The sequence below is a fragment of the Hirundo rustica genome, chromosome 16 (genome assembly GCF_015227805.2).
Source record: "Hirundo rustica isolate bHirRus1 chromosome 16, bHirRus1.pri.v3, whole genome shotgun sequence".
Taxonomy (NCBI): domain Eukaryota; kingdom Metazoa; phylum Chordata; class Aves; order Passeriformes; family Hirundinidae; genus Hirundo; species Hirundo rustica.
In genome coordinates, this window is record NC_053465.1 from 4,597,025 (window position 1) to 4,615,243 (window position 18,219).

Below are 18,219 nucleotides of genomic sequence, written 5' to 3' on the forward strand. Positions count from 1 at the left end.
AATGGAAATTTTCTTTCAGGTGAATTCTGAGTATTTAATGTCTCGGTGTGTGTTAAACATGGAAGGAATAAAAGCCATCAAGAGAATTACCCACAGAATTGTGTTAAATGGATTAGAAAATGCTACTCTTCCTCTAAGCAGAGTTGATGTGTACCACTGTTTCTCTAATTTCAGTCACCGAAGAAAGAGTTTTGCAAGGGCCAAAGGGCTTTCCCCCGTGGCACATGGGACTTCTCTATAAAGGGTTTAAAACCAAGGGTGTTTTACAATAATACTTTCTGATTCTATGGAAACAAATATCTTTGATATACTCCTGGGTACAGCCAGCCTGAATTTCATGTGAGTGTGAAAGTATAATATGTTTTTTCCCTTACTGGCAGAGGGAACAGCATCAGGCTGATGAGTTTCTTTAAGCCTGAGCTGAATCTCCTCGCTGTCCTCAAACAGTCTGATCTGCATTTTAACACCTCTAAAAAAAAAAAAAATAGCAAAAATCACTTTCCAGGAAATCTATAGCTCCTCAGAGAGAGAGAAAGCCCATGGTCTCTTTTAAGCCTGCGGACTGTTTGGAGGGATATTGTATATTTTTATTTTGAATAGTCGTATTGAGATGCTGTTGTAAAAACAAAAGTAAGCCGAATAACTGAAACTGTGGCTCGCTCTTGGCAAGCTGCCAGATGAGAGGAACTCGGGAGCTGTATTCATCCCAGACAGATACATAGGCCCACCCTACAGGGCCCTTAAATTACCTGTCATTCAGCCAGGGTGGCTTTAGACTTAATCGTTTTCTGGATGGGAACGTAGCTCAGGAGGACACTGCACCACTGGTGTCACAGCTCATGTATTCAGCAGCAGGAATTAATGTTGCTGTGTAAAATTTAACTGTGGGATGGGAGAGAGGAAAGCATCCACTGTGATAGTCAAGAGAGTCAGGGCACGTCTGTGGCCGAGCACAGTGCGGGGAAGAGGCTGCGTGCACGGGCCACGTGGAATTTCAGACACAGCAGTGCCAAAATGGCACATCCAGCAGAGGTGTGTTGGTGAATGGACATCCAGAATACCAGATGGGCTGGCATCGAAGTGCAGTGCTGCGTGAGAAGTGGTGAAAGAGCAGTAAAATTGCGGAGAAGATCCTTAGAGGTGCAGAATGAAGATACCTCACTAAAACTCCAAAATGCCTGGGCGCTTCCATGAAAATTGATGTCAGTGGGTTTCACATCCTTTCATCCTCCACCTGAAAGGCAGGGGAAGAAAGAGCCCCACCTTCTCAAACAAAGAGTTCTGAAATTACATGGGAGGAAGGAAATCCGAGTCTCTGGATGAAACAATTTGGAACCCAAGTCTGCTGTTGACTCCAAGGCCAGTCTCCATCAGCGTGGCCAGCCCTGACAGTCATGAGGACTGCCTGCATCGAGCTGCAAGGCACCGGGCACAGTGAGGACCAGGCACCTCCTCTGAGCCTTTCCAGCTCTTTTTTCGTGATGGTGAATGTTTTCTTGATCTGCAGTGCTCCCTGTGCCTGCAAAGCATCAGGGAGCAGCCAACAGTGAGGAGGTGTCTCCTGAGAGACAGCACAAGAGAGCAGCATCCCCTGAAAGGCTGTAAACATCACAGGCAGTTGTTTGGGGCACTTTTAACTGTTTAATGCAGGACTGTCACCCAGGGAATGCTCTTCTGGCTATCTAAGGGACTTCAGCCTGTCCACAGTGTTGTGTTCTTCATGTGACATTGTTGCTTGAAGACATAAATGGAGGCAGGTCTTCCCTGTGTCAAAGAGGAGTGACTGACTCCTCAATGTGCCCAACCAGCCCATGCCCACAGATTCTGGGTCAGATCTCATAGAAAAAGGTATTTTAATCCCCCCATGCCCGAGTTTTCTGTGACTCATTCATTTCTGTGGGGTTTTTGGTGGATTTTTGCACCTGCCAAAGTCACCAGCTGTTGTAAAATACTGACATTTTAACTGGGCTGTGTTAGGCTTCCTAGGAATTTTTACTGGAAAACTGGCTCTCTTACTGTTGTGAGATAAAGGTATCACTGTGCCCTCCATTATCCAGAGTCCTTGTTACTTATAACAGGGTCATGTCCTCTGACATGTCTTAATTATGGGGAAATTCCTCAGTCTCCCTTCAAATATTTATCTCCTGTGTGCAAGTGAGTTGTGGTTTTTCCGCATTAATATGGACCTGATGGATCTGTAGCCTCTGGCCAGATGCTCACCTCAGATACAGTGAAATTAGTTGGTATTTCAGAGATTAAAAGTCAGCTGAGACAGAACAATGCTGGATAGTCTCAGGTGAGGTTTTATGTAAGATTGAAGCATCTTTCTTGCTCACAGGAGGAACACCTTTAATTCCAGAAATCTTTAACTCCTCTCAGGCAGGATGCCCTTTCCAGTCTGACCCATGATACTGTTAATAGCCATCCAAGGATTTCCACTTTATCTAAGAAAATGCATAATCAGAGGGGAGGAGAAGTGAAAGAAATCCATGCCTACACTTGACTCATACAAAGTCTATTTTTATCATATTCAATCAGGAACAATCAGGCACAGAGAGGAGACGCAGATGAATTTGCATGATCAGACTTCTGTGTCTGAAATGTTAATTAAAAGTTATTTTAAATTTGCCTACTGTGCAGAAGTTGTTTTTTTAGTAGCCCATGTAAGGAAGATATTATTTCACAGGGCTAAAGTGCTCATGATTACTTGGGCTTGTGGAATTTTGGGAAAACCTGCCTGGCAATCAACCTCTCAAAAAAAATAAAATAAAATAAAATCGGAGGGGATCCAGAAAGGAAAAAAAGGAAACTGGGCTATTCGAGTTCTTTAAGCTCCTGATCCTTAGGAGGTCTTATTTAAAGCTACTTTAAAATTTGGCCTTTGGCACTGCTTCGAGAATCTCCTCTTCCAAAGCTGGAGTCTGTTTTAAAGAGGTGGCTCTAGGACAGCATCTCCCTTCCCTGCCCAGCTGGCTAATCCTGACACTGACACCAGTTAGGAGCAGCTCCAAAGGTTCAGGACTGGACTGTTGGGATGGGTGGGTGCTTCCCAGCTCACAGGTGAGCAGAACTCAGAGCAGAGCTGTGTGGAGTAACCTGAATTCAGAGGCCGTGTCGGAGAAGGAGGGACGAATCTCTGGGTAAGGTAAATCTGGTTATGACACGGACTTGGCTAATCAGTGAAGGAGCAAGTCCTTCTTGCGAGCACATTGGGAAAAGCAGTTCTTGCCAGCTTTTAGCTGGCCTGTTTAATTAATATTGTCAGACCGGGCTCACCCCTGGCTGCTGCGGTGAGGCTGAGTTAACCTGGCTCCTGCGGGGCTGGATCAGGCAGTGCTGGAATCTGAGAGAGGAGCTCGGTGCTTCCTGCTCAAAGAACACAGAGACCTGAGTTAAAAAGGCTTCTTGGTTTTGGCAGCACGCTGCCAGAAATGTCTGATCTTTGTCTGTGCAGGTGCTCTGGTTCCTCGAGCACTGTTGGTGAGCCCATTCCGAGAAGTGCTTTGGAATTTGAGAGTGAGGATGCTCTCGGAGCATCGCTGCCCTGCTGGCATTGTCCTTTACCAGGAACAGTTCTTCCTCTCCCATTCTGATGCTTCCTTCCCATTTTCTCTCCCCTGTGATGTACTAGTGTACGTCATTCAGTGAAGCAAAACAAGCCAAGATCCTCCAACCACTTCTGCTTTACAGCTTCCCTCCCTGGTTATCTTGCTAACCCTGCTGTGCTCCACGCTCTGCTCAGTTTTCCTTCTTCTGACCCAATTTGGATACAGTAATCCAGTTTCAGTGCCTTGAACAAGGGCATTAGTATTTCCTTTTTCACAGCCATGCTGTAGCTCTCACTTAGCCTCCTGCTCTGTGAACTTGCCAAAATTGTGGAAACAAAGCAAACAAGCATAACCTAAAATTGTATTCCCTGTTCTGAATGCGTTTGTTCTCACGCTCACTGTTTGGTTGAGGAGAGACTCTAGCTGTGCATCAACCTGTGCAAGAGCAGCACTGCACAGAAGTAGATGATGTGAACTGTAAAAATGGGACTTTTTTGCAAGTGGGGTGAATGCTTTGCCCGTGCTCCAGCCCCCTCAGTCAGATCCTGCTGAGCTCCTTTTTAACGGTGAGCTTCAAAATAACAAAGTAGCAGGGAAAACCCTCAGCTCTTCCTTCAGGCTGGAAGAGTGTGACTTCCAAGTGACTGGGATGCAAAGATGCAAATAGGTCTGCTTAGGAGAAATGATATTTAATGGTCGTAGGAAACCAAAATCAGCATCCATGTCAGGCTGCCTTGGGGTTTCCTAAATGCATTTATAGGCAGATGTACCCAGAAGCATTCAGAATGTGGAAGTGTTATGAGAAATCCCTTTTACATGCATGCTCATGTTTTACAAATTAATCTTACACTGTGGAGGGAGAACCCAGCAGGAGTGGGATGTCGCTGGAATTTCCTGCAGACAGAAAATTGGACCAGGATGCCTTCGAGAGCTCCCTAAAAAGAGATCTTAACAGGCTGATCCAAGAAAAACCAGTGAAAGTGGGCAGCTTGCTGTCTCCCAGGACCTTGGCACGTGTCCATCTGCCTCCTCTCTGTTCTTAGACCCTGCAAAAGACCAAGGGCTTAAATCCTGAGCACTGTGTAGATGATTTGCCAGTGCACAGACTAAGGCTGCAGATGTAGCTGTCCATTCAGATCTGGCTGTCGCCGTCACTACACGTGCGCCGTTCAGAGAGTCTGCAGTGACATTTGGATGGAGATTAGCACGGATCATTCAGCCTTTTTAAATCATCAAAACTATGCCCGTGGCATAATTTAGAGGCAGTTGTTACACGAGGCAGAGTTCAAGTAGATTGCCCAGGTCAGAGCTGGCAAGGAGAAGGTGCTGTGGTGAGGGGAGGTACAGGACTGTTGTTGTTTTACAGCTGGGGACAAACCCAGGAGTTCTGTATAGTCCTGCAGACAGGCTTTATTGTTAAAAATCAATTATGCTTTCATGGAAATTCCCAGATGACTGTGTTCACTTGCAGTTTTCCAGTCAAAACGAGGCTCAGCCAAACTACCCAGCAAAGCCTGGGCTGTTATAGAGCTGTCAGCCTCTAACTGAAATAAATTATTATATTCAAGCGAATCGAATATGCCCGGTAGCATTTGGGTGTATGAGCGTCTACCTAATTCTGTGTGCATTTCCATTAAATATATAGTCAGTGAAGTCTTAAAACCACAAACCAGTCTAAGTTTTCCTAAATAAGACCACAGTGCTTATAATTGAAACGGGCTTTCTGCCTCTTGTTGCATGTCCTGGTGACAACCTTTGCCATGAACAATGAATTAGATTAAAGATGTTAGCTTGGGAGGTAGCAGTAACAAACAGAGCACAGGGAGAAACAATATTCATTCTTCCTATCTTGTTTCAGCCTTGTGCTGAACTCTCCACAATAATACCAGGGCTTTGCAGCTGTAGACACACAGGTTAACCATGATAGGGAAATGATTTACATCTTGATCTGCCTTTGGAGTCAAACTGACTGTTAGAGATGGATCCCTGCCTCAGTGCAAAGCCTGTCCAGTGGAGCTGGGGAAGTGATGCCCACACAGTTTCATTCTGTTAGAGAATGAGGGTGATCCCCAGCTCCAAGTGCAGATTCCCTGGGGCACTGTGTCTTTCCCAGGCACAGCACCTCCGAGTGCCTGGAGGGAGCACGAGACACACTTCCTTCTCTCTCGTGGATGCTCAACTTTTCTTCTTCACTTTATCACCTCCTTCATCTAAAATGAAAGATATTTCTCACTTTCTGAGAAAACAATAATTCCTCACGTCTTAATGAAAAACGCATCAGCCTCTTCTGTGATGTCTGTTAAGCCTTTATACCGATGTAACACATGACAGACAGGAATAAAATACCTTTGAGACTGCAAAACAGATAGAGATACAGAGATGTATATGTATAAATACCAAATATAGATGTGCATCTAGCTGGATCCAAAGCACAGACAGATGCTGATGCCAGGCAAACGGTCATCAATCATATCCAAGTCTCTGCTCACAGATAAATTGTGGATTACATGAATTATTCTATTACATTGTGTGGGTATATATGCATCGATTTAAAAAAAAAAAAAAAAAAAAAAAAGCCATCTCCTTGATAGAAGTCTCTTCCTAATAGACCCCATTAATCAAAACCTAAATTTACAGTGCCTTTTGTTTTGTTTATTTCCTTTCAGTACATTCATTTTCAAATTATCACCAAATTAATCATGTACAGAGCTTTAAACTGGCTGCCACGTGGTAAAGCAGTTCTGGTTCCTCTCCATTACACTGAGCATTAGTTACTAAGGCACAGTTCAAGGCTCTGTTTAGTCCTACTCTGCCCTGAACCTAATTGGAATCAGCTAGATTCTTCCTTGTAAATGGGTCAGTCACACAGAAAAAGCATCAAATGTAATCTCGAGATTGTGAAATAAAGCAGATAAAAAGAAAAAAAGAAGATAATTTTATTTCTCCTCATTGATACCTGCCTGGTGGTTAAAAGAAAGATTAAAATGAGGTCATTAAACTTTCCTTGGAGACAAAACCCAGACCTCAGTGGTAATATGATTAATCAAATATAAAAGTGAAGCTATTCTGAATGAATAACTCATTTTTATAGAATATCTAATTACTGAAATGTCGTCTGCTGCAGAAAAAAAAAAAGGAGGGGGGGAGAGAAATTAATTGCAATAACAATTCAAGAAGATAAAGTTTTTCCGAATTAGATCTACACAAGAAGCTAAATTGAGTTGATTAAGTAATTTTGGTTTCAGGAACACCCTTGATGGAAGTTAGTGGTAATGAATTCTTCAGACCTCAGAGTTTAAAATTACCAGAGACCAGTGATAAAAAAGAGGGGAACCATAGTTTCATTACAAATTTCAATTTTCTGTCATTTAAAAAAAAAAAAAAAAGTGGGGGGGGGGGGATATAAAAACCACTCTATTGGTCTCTCTCAGATTGGACACATGTAGCACTTGGTGTAAAATCAGGAATACTACAACCTCCTCTCCCTGCTGGAAGTGTAATCTCAGTCAGCCGGAGCTGCAGCCCCACGTGGGTGGAGCAGCACGGATTCCGTGTGTTTCCTGCACGTGTTCCCCGTGGAGCGCTGTGGGTGCTCCACCCTCCGCACCGTGGGGATACACGTGACGCATCAGCTGCTTTGACATTTGCCTTTCTAACCTGCTGGTTCTGCAGGTTTGTGCAGCTGGGTTCGTATTACAATCAATTTTATAATGTGGTTATATCAATAACGTAAAATTTGTAATTATTATTAAGTACTGTATAATGTTATCGAAGCACAGACGCCGCCATCGCTCGCTGTCCCGCGTTTGTCAGGATCCCTCTCGTTCTCAGCTCCTGGCAGAGCTGTCTCCTGGTTCAGTGTCTCACCTAGCAGGGATTTCTCTCCTCCCTCTCCTCCCCTGTGCAGGATCTAGAGGAGAAGCCACAGACCACGTCCCCACCCCGTGTTTTCCATGGAATTATCCAGTGGTTCCAGGCAGGTGTGAGCTACCTGTGTGCAGTGAGGTGTGACAGGGACACGTGTCGCTGACAGAATCTCTGGAGTCAAAGGAAATGTCAGAGGAAAATGTCCTTGTTACTCTGTGCTGTGCTGCCATGGAAATGCCCTGGGCTCCACCACCAGATCCGTGTGTGTGGATCAGACACTGTTCCCATCATCTCTGGTGTGTCAGTCCGGCTGGAATTTCAAGGAGAAGTCACTGATGCTCCGATATCACATATCTGCCCACGTTTCTTGCCTGACGTTTTTCCACCTGTAGCATTTCCCTCAGATTTGAATGGTTTCTTGCAGATTTGGTGCCTCTTTCTGCTTTTGGTTATATACAGAATATCCTAATTCTCCTCCTCAGCCCAGACCTGGCCTTGGAGAGCCTCGTTCAGTTGTCTGAACGTTGACCCCAGCACCATCGTGGTTAGGCTGGGTGTCCACACAGCCCTGGCATGTCCACAGGTGTCCCAGAAAAACACCCATTTGTGCTGGAACACTTCACTGTCTTAAAAGCCCCCAGCATCTCAGGCACTGGTGTGAGGCTGAGAAATTTAAATACATTCCGTGTCTCCGTTATTGGAAGTCTGAAATAAATCCCCTCCTTGGGTCGGCAGGTTTTTAATTCTTCAATATGCTGTTGCTTTAAAAAACAGTTGCTTCCGAGGGCTGTCATTTTAAGAGGATATATATCTGGAATTTCATTAAGTACATTTCACTTATGAAATCTTTAGTGACATGCTGGGGGGGGTGGCAGGGGGGGAAAGGGAGATTTAGCAAAGGATTTGGGAGTGCTGTGGGTTTTCTCTTATCAAATCTTTCTAACTGTCCGGGATGTCTTAAAGCTTCCTGGCTCTAGAAGAAAGGGTCACAACACAGGGAACAGCCAGTTAAAATCAGAGAATGGTTGAAAGGTTTCACAAAGTTTTTTTTTGAGCATGGTAGAGTTTTCCACACTGTTCAGCATAGTGTGATAACAGGTTTTAATTACTAAAAAAAAATTTAAAAGGGGAAATAATACTCTTTTCTTTCCTGAATTTACAATTTCCACCTTTTCTTTGACCCAATATCCCGTGTTTCTCACTGCGTCTCTCTGCTCCATTCCACAGGAAATGCTGTAAACAAAATTTCAGCAAGAAGCCTCTTTTTCATGGCAAGGCTGATAAATTACACAGTGTTTAACGCAGTCTTCTCTGCTCTGAGTTACTGTAAGCAGGCAGGCATTTCTCTGGAATGCCGGATTCTCACCTGGGTGAAGGTGGCAGGGAGTTGGACTAGGTGACCATTACAGCTCCCTTCAAACATGAACCATTCTGTAATTCTGAGATTTTAGGGACTCCATCCTTTCCTGTGGAAACCCTGGCACCAATCTCCTGTGAGTGCAGGTTCTCACTCTGCTGGCTGACACTGCCATTATATTTTAAGCATCAGTAAGGACATAAAAAACCCAGCCATTGTGGTACCAGTGCAGAAGATCATGTCTTTAAACCACAAAATAGACCACACTTTAAGAATAAAACACCTGCCTCAGTGGTTTTCTCCTACAAGACTGCTCTGTCCAGTCAGGAACTCTTTTTATGGCCAGACCAGAGTCTTCCAGTGCCTGATGATGGAGTTCCAATATACTCATGAAAAAAACCCCAAAGCCTCTTGAGTGCTAATTCTGAGACTAATCTGGAAATAACAGAGATCTCAATTGCAGTGCAGTGGAAGTTGGAGCAGGAGTCAGTGTGCAGATGGGCTGAGCTGTGCTGCACAGGAAACTTGTTAAAAATCTCAATACTGGGATTATAGCATATGTAAAAAAATCATTTTCAGTGCTTTCATAATTCTTCCTTTCCCAAATACCCATCCTGAGATCCCAGAGGCACATGAGCAGCTTTCATATGCCTTAAAATCTGAAAAAAATTAAATTAAAAGCTCATTATGGGGAATGGGCAGTTAATAAGAAAATCCTAAACCAGACTTATCAACTTAAGGCCCTTCTTTATGAAAATTTATTACAGGTGCCTGAACTGAAACATCCCCTTCCAGACACATTTCACCAAGAGATAAAGAGCCAGACCTGTGGAGTACGTCATGCTCACTTAGGAGCTGAGCTCTCTCACTCAATTTTTGCTGCTCTGGTTTACATGTAAATCAGGAAAATCATGTTTTCAGAGTGATGTTCAAAGCAGCGTGGTTATTTGCTGCTTTGCAGTTTGCAGGAGGAGGAAATGCAAGGCCTGACGTGCAAACAAATGAATTGCTTGCATCCTCTTTTTAGGGAGCTGGTTATTTTAGAGAGTAAAAGCACCTTGGAAAGCCCCCTGTGCCATGTTTGGGGGGTGCAGGGGGCACTGCTTTGGCAATTCCAGGTCAGGGCATCCAAACCCGTGGTGGTTTGATTTGAGGTGTTGGAGCTTCCCAGCTGGGAAGCAGGACAAGCTGCTTTTGTCCTGTTTCTCCCCAGCCCATACAAACCTGTGTGAGCTCCCCAGTGGAGCTCAGAGCCTGGAAGAGCCGTGCTGGGCTCCAGCTCATCCCGGTTCCCTTCCAGCCTTCCCGGGGCTTTTCCACGCCGGCAGCTCAGCGAGGATGGCGGGGCTCTGGGACAATGCACTGGGGAGATCGATAGGCTAATCCAGGCTGACCTGATGGATTTATCAAGTACCACATGAGTTAATGATGTTCTCAGGATTCTGCCCCAGCGCAGGGCACGGCTCCAGCGCGTTCTGCAGCTGCCTGGGGAGACAGGCAAGTCACTTCAGCCTTTGGTTCTGCAGCTGAAGGGAAGCATAGGGCTGTCAAGCGCTGTAAAGCCACGATGTAGCTGTGCAAAAATGTTCTGTTATATAAATGTATGTATATAAGTGGTTGGTTTGGTGTTTTTGTTTTTTTGTTGTTTTGGGTTTTTTTTTTGGAAGAATGAGGCTTTGTAGGCAGCGCCAGCTGTTTTAAAATCTATGTCTCTGTTTTAAAGAGAGCATTACTAATTCCACCTGACAATCAAATAGTCTGCAGAAAAGTAACGGCCACCTTTTCTTGCTCTTCGTTCTGTGGGCAAGAAACAAAGGTAAGTTAGACAAGAGAGCAAATGAAATGTTTAAAGGATCCTTGTCTAAAACTGAAAAATAAAGGGCTGTGCTATCAGATCAAAATTTTAATGTATATTGTTTCCACTGGCTCCTGACATAAAATCTTTCATTGTTGGGTATAACCATTGTTAAAGGTCACTGTTGCAAAGGCTACATCATTTAGACGAGATGAGATCCCATTTTGGATAAATTCACAATTTTAGTTCCTAACAAGGAGATAGTATCAGGATTTGAATGTACAAGAGTGTCGGTTTACGGATTAAAGGCTTTTGTGTTCTAGAAACCACACTACGCCAGATTTCTTGAGTTTCAGTGAGACGTGCAAGTCCCCAAAGTCAAGTAGGTTGATTAAAGTGGTTCTTTATAGCCTTTGAAATAGAGATAAAGTACAACTTTCCTACACGGGGTTAATGTGGATTTTTTTTTTTTTTTCCTTGACAAGGCTATATGCCTTCCAAGGACATAATTTTAATCTCTTTCTAAACCTTTCATATGAACATTGTAAAAAGCTCCTTTGTGTTGTAATGCATTTTTTATAAAATATCTAAATTTCTATGCAAACTTCAAACCTCATTTCTTAAGATATATTTGTTTGGAAATGGTTGTCTTGCAGCAGAATGGTGTCTTGTATCATCATTTCTGAAGCATCTTTTCATACCATCAAAGGAATGTAACATCTGATAATGGGAAAAAAAAAATTAGTGCTCTTTGTTAGATATGCAAACTACTTTACTTTTTTTTTTTTTTTAATATTCTTGTACTATTATGTTCTCTGAACTCCTGGCAAGTACTCAAAGAGTCTTTGAACCAAGGTGAAACCTACACGTTCCTTCCTCACACTGGAGTCTGAAGTGAGAGGGTTTTCTTTTGCTGCTTCTGAAAGAGAGGGTATTGCTTTATTCTCCTCTGCTCCAGCTTTGTCTTCCTATTCAAAGAGTAAAATTTGTATATTGATCCAGAGTTAGTCATTACTTGAGATTTTGAGAAAAATGACACCAGTAAAGGCAAAGTGCAAAGCCAGTGGCTGTCACCTGTGGCAGGGACACGACAGAGCTTGTCTGTGCTCCAGCCTGAGATCAGCCTCAGAAGTGCCAAACTTTAAGGCTTGCTGTCGTTTTTCAAACTCTGCCAAAGAAAGAGAAACCAGCACACGGAGACCACGCTGAGCATCACTCAAGCTTCCTGCACAAACCCTTGTGAGCAGGCGGGTGCCTTGTCTCCACCACACCGTGCACGCAGCTGAGGGGGCTCCTTTGCAGGCGGGTGGGGTGCTGGGGACAAAGGCAAAACTTCCAAAACGTCTTTTCCAAGCTGCTGAGCTCACTGCCGTGCACTTCCTTGACTGGGCTGGGCAAGGCTGACTCCTGCCTGCAGCCAGGGCAGTTCCTTTGTGACCACTGGCTGTGAAAGCGGACACGCATGGACGGTGGAGCAGATCCACGTGGATGTGAAGCTGAAGCAGGGATGCTGCAGTGCAGGGGATTTTGTGGCCGTGAACCTGGAAAAACAACAGCCCAGAGGTTCATGGAGGGGCTGCTGGCTGGTGGAATGCAGAGCAGCCTCAGAAAGGAGTGAGGACATCAGTGATCATCACTCAAGACCTCACCGGAGTGAGCGGTTTAATAAAAGCAGAAATGAGCATCTCAAAGCCTGACTTGCAAAATAAGGCTGGCTTTACAGGGATTTTGTGGGGATTTGAGCAAGCTCATGGTCTCCTTTGCACACAGTGGAGGGAGACCCTGGCAGTCCCTGTGTGACTGTCACAGGAGCTGGGATAACTCACAGCCCCAGCACAGCCATCCCTACAGCAAACAATATTGGAAATTAAAGGTCACAGAATTGATAGTAAGGCTTAAGAAAACAGCAATTAGTCTGCTAGGAAGAAAAGCTAAATTACCAGTAGTAGGAGTAGAGGAGGAAGGGGGAAAGAGCAGTATTGATCTAAATATCAAGCTGGCAGATATGCAGAGTACAATCCAGTGGTTTTTTACACCTCTGGGCTTTTTCAACCCCCACAATAAAAAATGCAGGCCTATAAAGATGGAATAAGAGGCAATCAATTAGGATGGCATTTGCTTGTTTCCGTGCTGCAGTTGGGCAGGCACATCACAATTAATGATTTATTAGGAGATTTTCATATCTTTTTTTTTTTTTCCCCTCCCCCATTTTACACAGATTTCTGCAAACAGACCGCAGTTGTTTATTAATTCTCAAGCATTTTTGTTAGCAGAAAAGGTAAACCCTTGCCTGGGATGCCAGCATGGCGTAGGGTGGATGCCCTGGAGAGTGAGGATCTGTGGTTTTTATTCAGCCAGTGCAGCCCCCTGAGTGCTGGGCTCCTGGCTGCACATCACCTTGTCTCCAGAGCTAATGGGGCAGGCTGGCAGCAGGAACTGGCAAGGGATGGGACTCCCCACCACCACATGCTCTCTCATTTCAGTTTCTCCCAGCCTAAGGGACCTAGAGACAAGATCCAGCATTTTGCAGCAGTCCTAGCTCTCAGGGGAGGGGCTCAGAGTCTAATAAGAGGACTGAGATGCCTTTATTCTTCTGTTAATCCATAGCTATAGGTCGTGAAACACTATTTGTCCAGGCAATTCAGCCTTCACAAACCCCTGCTGCCTGGAACAAATGTTGTGTCATCATTAGCAAATCTTGGAGACAACAGAAAGATCTTTCCTGCAGACATTCATGTGAGCAAGTCTTTGCCTTCACAGCTTTTTAGCAAAACCAGCCAGGGTAAAAAGTAAGAACACTGGAAATAAAAGGAATTCCCTTTAGAAGGAAGCCTGAATAATTATCTTTGTGTTCATCTGTCTCAATCCCACACCTCCCTAGGAGTGGCTGCAGTAGCTAATTGGTTTTACTCAGCTGTTACTTCGCTGCCCAGACTCCAGATTTATTGCACAAAGTCAAGTCATGGTGTGAATTCATCATTTGTCCCCCACATCAATCCCTTTCTCCTCTGGAATGGTATTTGTCTGCGTGTTTGTGTGCTGTCAGATCTAAATGACCTGAAAGACATATTCCGGGATTAACCGATTTTAGTATCAACCCAAAAATCAAAATGAATTATTTCCTTTTCAGCAAGGCATGACTGCAGAGGGACCAGCTCCAGAGGAGTGGGAGGAGAAGTTTTGCCAGCACAGGTCCTTATAGGAGGGGAAGAAAAAAATAACCCGCAGAATTTAAGGATTTAAGAATGCCAGTTTCAGAACGAATCCTTATCTGAGAAGGGAAGTGTGTAGCAATCAGCCATAGAAATCCTCGTGAATAGTCTTCAAAAAATTTTCTGGAAATTAAGGACTTCAAATGCAACAATTGAAAGTGAAGCTAAATGAAATACAGGGGAATATGAGTAAATGCTACAGGTATAGGTCAAGCACTGCTTTATCAATCTTGTGTTTACTCCAGCAGCTCCTCTGTTGCCCATTGTTTTACCTTGTTTGAATAGATATGCTTCCCTTTATTTGAAAATCAATTGTAATCTTATGAAAGAGAACTTAGAGCAGAGGGAATGCTGGAAAGCAGCATAGTGAAAGATGTTCATTATCCTGAATTACTCCAGGGTAGGGAGGGAATGACATTAAAGAAGTGTGGGTAGCTTTGAGCTGCCATCCTTCCTTTAGCAGGTGTAATTTAATGTCATTACCTAATTTTATTAAAGGTAAAGACAATTGTGGACAATACACATTACAGCATTTACCTATAATAATGGTAGTGGGGGAGTGTGAGAGGGAGGAAAGACAGACTCCAGTTTGAATTCCCAGTAGCTGCTGATCTGCAGCTGATGAAAATTACTCTTTTCTTCATGGCACATCTCTCCAAGATTTGCTTTCTACCCTGAATAGCTTTGGATGGCTCCTTTGATTCCAGTGAAGGTGCTCTGTTCTCATCAGAATAATACTTTGCTTTATAAGCACAGTAAGCAATATCCACTCTCACTCCTGCTTAGGACTGATAATTTCCTAACTGTGCCTATCAGAGGTCAGCACCAAGTGGATGAACTCCTGGATTGCCCAGGATGTGCTGAGCATTGTGGTGTTCACCCCACTGGAAAAGCTTTACAGGCTGCTGTGATCTCCCTCCAGGCTTTATATTGGCATGTGCTTGTGTATTTGTAATTTTTAATATAGCGTGATGTTTTAAAATGTGTAAAACATTCACTGTGGGCTGAAAACAGATGTTGTGATGGCTTCTAGAAGGGCTGCTGTAAAATCTGTGGTGTGGGACTTTTCCATGTAACCCAAACTGACTGGCAGCACCTGGGTTGTGACCTGCTGAAGGTGTTCAGGGATCATACAGGACTGGTCCTTTTTAAAGGGGTTAAATACAGCTGGTGGTTTGTTCTTGGTGACTTAATTCTGTTTGGTTCTGCAGGGCATAAGCCTAGGAGTGACAAACAAAACCTGTGGTCCCAGGTTGAAGATTTGAGATGGTTTCACAGAGTGTTTAACTCCTTTGGAATTACAGTATGATGCCTTGTTGTCAGCAGAGCAGCCTAAAAGAGGCTGGGGTGCTCCTCAGCTTGTCACTGCTGCTGTGCCATACAACATTAATTTAATGTAATGGGCGATAACTAGTGTGGATTTAGGAAGAGATGATCCTGTTTAACTAATCTGCTTCAGTTCAGACAAGGTTGATAGTAGAGTGTACATATGACATAATCTAATGGATTTTTCAAGAGGCTTTTGATAAATTTCCATATATTTCCCTTGCTTAAGCTGTGTGCCGCAGAGACTCCAAATTGAGCAGGAGAATGGGTAAAGAACAAGTGAAATCAGGGGAAATAAAGAGAAAAGAAGTGCTGTAGCATGTAGAATAAGAATTATCCTGCAGCTTCCCGCTGTTCTTCCCCGCCACTCGGCGTGGCTGGAAAGAGATGCCATCTGCATTCACTAATGAAAACTTGTTTAGGACAGGTGCATAGCAGAAAAGAGGGCAAGATGCCATTCAGGATACCACTAAAGGGCAAATTTAAATTTACATTAGCATAAGGCAGGTTGAATATTTTAGCTGTCAGCAGTGCCATAATATATACTAAACACAAGCATCCGTAACGGAGAGATGCCAAAGGATGGGGATGGGTTAGGAGGGGAAAGGAACTCTTGTGCTAACAAAGGAATGATGTATTATCATTTACACAACCTGGCATTTGTGCACACCAAAGGCCAGATTTTAGAAGTGCTCTGCTCCTGCAGTTTGGGGCCAGAATTTCAGTTGCAGACTCCGAGCCAGCCGCTCCCGGCATTTCCCCAGTGTTTAATTTGCCATATGTCAATCAGAGTGTTGATTTGCAAGTGCTGCTAATAGGCAGTGCTGAGACATGAGGACAGTTGAAAATTTGGGAATGTGTCTTACTGGCAGCTTTTGAGCCCCAAACACTGGAAGAATTCACAGGCCAGGATCCCTGATCAGCCATGTGATAAATCAGGGACTGGAAAGCAGAAAAGAATGCAGTTAATGTGTCAGGATGTTCCTGAACGGGACATGCTCCATGGAAATCAGTGCTGAATGAGAGAACTAAAGCACCAGGAGAGGCCGTGGCAAAATCACAAGAAACACTTTAAATAATGAGACAAAATCAAATCAAGGGCAAGAAAGAAATAAAATGAAGTAAAATCACCGAAGAAGCAATAAAATGCCATCACTGAAATCTGAGTGAGGTAAAATACCTTGGGATAAACGGAGATACTCATCCTAAAAAATTTAGACATTTCAGTCTGCCATTTTCCCCTGCTGTTGACAATTAATTCTCTGGTTGCTGTAACTGAGTAAGAATATCAGGAATGGGTTTTTTATTGGATTCCTTGGAGCATTTGCTGAATCTTGTGCGGTGGCTGTGTGATAGTGGGTTTGTTCTCCTTTGGGCTGAAAGGTGAAGCTGAGAAAATACTGAGAGGAAAAAAGTAGGAAAAGCAGAATTGAGAAGGAGATGTGCTGCTCGTGACAAATAACTCCGTGGTGCTCTTCATGGGACTGGCTTCTTGGTGGGCATGGTGATGGAGGGGAGAGGGGAGGGAGGTGTGAGGATGGACAGAAAGCTCCCACCACATCCACCCCTGTCTTTCCTTTGCAGTATTCAGGGGAAGTGCCTGAGAACAGAGTGGAGGTGGTGGTGGCAAACCTGACGGTGATGGACCGGGACCAGCCGCACTCTCCCAACTGGAATGCCATCTACCGCATCATCAGCGGGGACCCCTCGGGCCACTTCACCATCCGCACAGACCCCGTCACCAACGAGGGCATGGTCACCGTGGTGAAGGTAAGGGGGAGGCCAAAGCACACCCTTTGTCACGCTTACAGCTGCAGGGATTGCCAGGAGCCTGCGGTTCTTTTATGCCTTCTCTGCCTGGTGCTTGGATCTGCTGTTTCCCATCTCTCTGTGTGTAGGAGTCCTGAATGCTCTCATCCAGTGTATCCCCCAATGGTTCTGGGTTTCCAACTCAGCCCAGCCCACCATGAGTTTTCAAAAAGCCTCACATGCTGAAGGGATTCCCAGCACCAGAGCCTGACCTCCACCTCCTGCTTCTCCTTGGCTCTTTGAGCTCTGTAAGAGGGAATGGGCAGCCCTGCCCTTTTTGAGCCAGAAAAGCCCCTGTTTGCTGTGAATCAAGGGCAGTGTTTCACTGCCTCGGTCAGTCAAGTGATCCTCTGTGAAAGCAGGGAGTGTAGGAGAGCTCTCAGGAGGAGTGAGTTTTCTGGTAACAGAAGGGAAGGAAATTTTCCCTTTGTCTGAGTTGTTTGGCAGGAAGACTGTTGGAGAAATTTTCCTTTTCCTGTATTAAGTGATAAACATACAGTGTGGGACAGATCCTCAGTTCAGGACAGCTCCACTCAAAGCCAGATCCAGGTTGGATCAGCAGAGGATCTTGACTAAAGATTCCCAAGAATCAGAAATACACACCATCCCTTCTTCCCTCCCTGTGCTGGTAGGGCTGGAAGCCTCGAGATGCCTGCAGCTTGCAGCAAGTTCCAAATTGTGTTTTCGTCCTTGCCTCCAATGAACATGACTCATTGGAGCATTGGCTTCTCTTTCAGTTTTGAGGCCAGTGAGTGTTTCTGCAGTCGTTACACACAGCCAGGACATCACTGGATCCCTTCTGTGTTCACTGAAGCTCTTTCCAGACAAGTTGCCTGTGGATGTTCCCTCTGACTACAAAAAACATCACAAAAGGCTGTTGAGATGTGCAGGAGCTGCACAGCACACACCATGCACTGCATGTGGGAAGGATTAATTCTTGCAGGGGTGGATAAAGCCAGCACCTTCTGATAAGTCTGGCCTTCTCTTACAAAAAGTTCTAATCAACAACAATAGGTGGAAACACTACATTTGAAGAGCAACACGATTCAAGAATAGCTCTGTGTTGAGCCCTGTCTCCTTGTTATTAGCTAAACGAGTTGCAGTCATTCCTAACGTGCACAGTTTGTGTCTTAGGAAAAATGACATCAGTGAAATGCCAGTGAGGTCACGCTGGCAGGAACGTGTGAGCCTGTCCTGTTTCTGACCCTTGGGCTATGTGTGTGCGTCTGCAGATGCTGAAACTTCAAGGGACACATCATCCTACCTGCCAGATGGTATTTCAGCAGGGTCCTCTTACTTATCACT

General features: G+C 44.5%; 1 protein-coding gene across 1 annotated transcript in view; it reads left to right on the forward strand.

Moving 5' to 3' along the window:
• CDH4 (cadherin 4) overlaps nucleotides 1–18,219 on the forward strand; it is a 419,139-nt gene that overhangs the window by 379,525 nt on the left and 21,395 nt on the right. Inside the window, exon 9 of the mRNA XM_040079951.2 lies at nucleotides 16,690–16,875. Within this exon, the coding sequence (XP_039935885.1) occupies nucleotides 16,690–16,875 (186 nt within the window). The remainder of the gene's footprint in view (nucleotides 1–16,689; nucleotides 16,876–18,219) is intronic.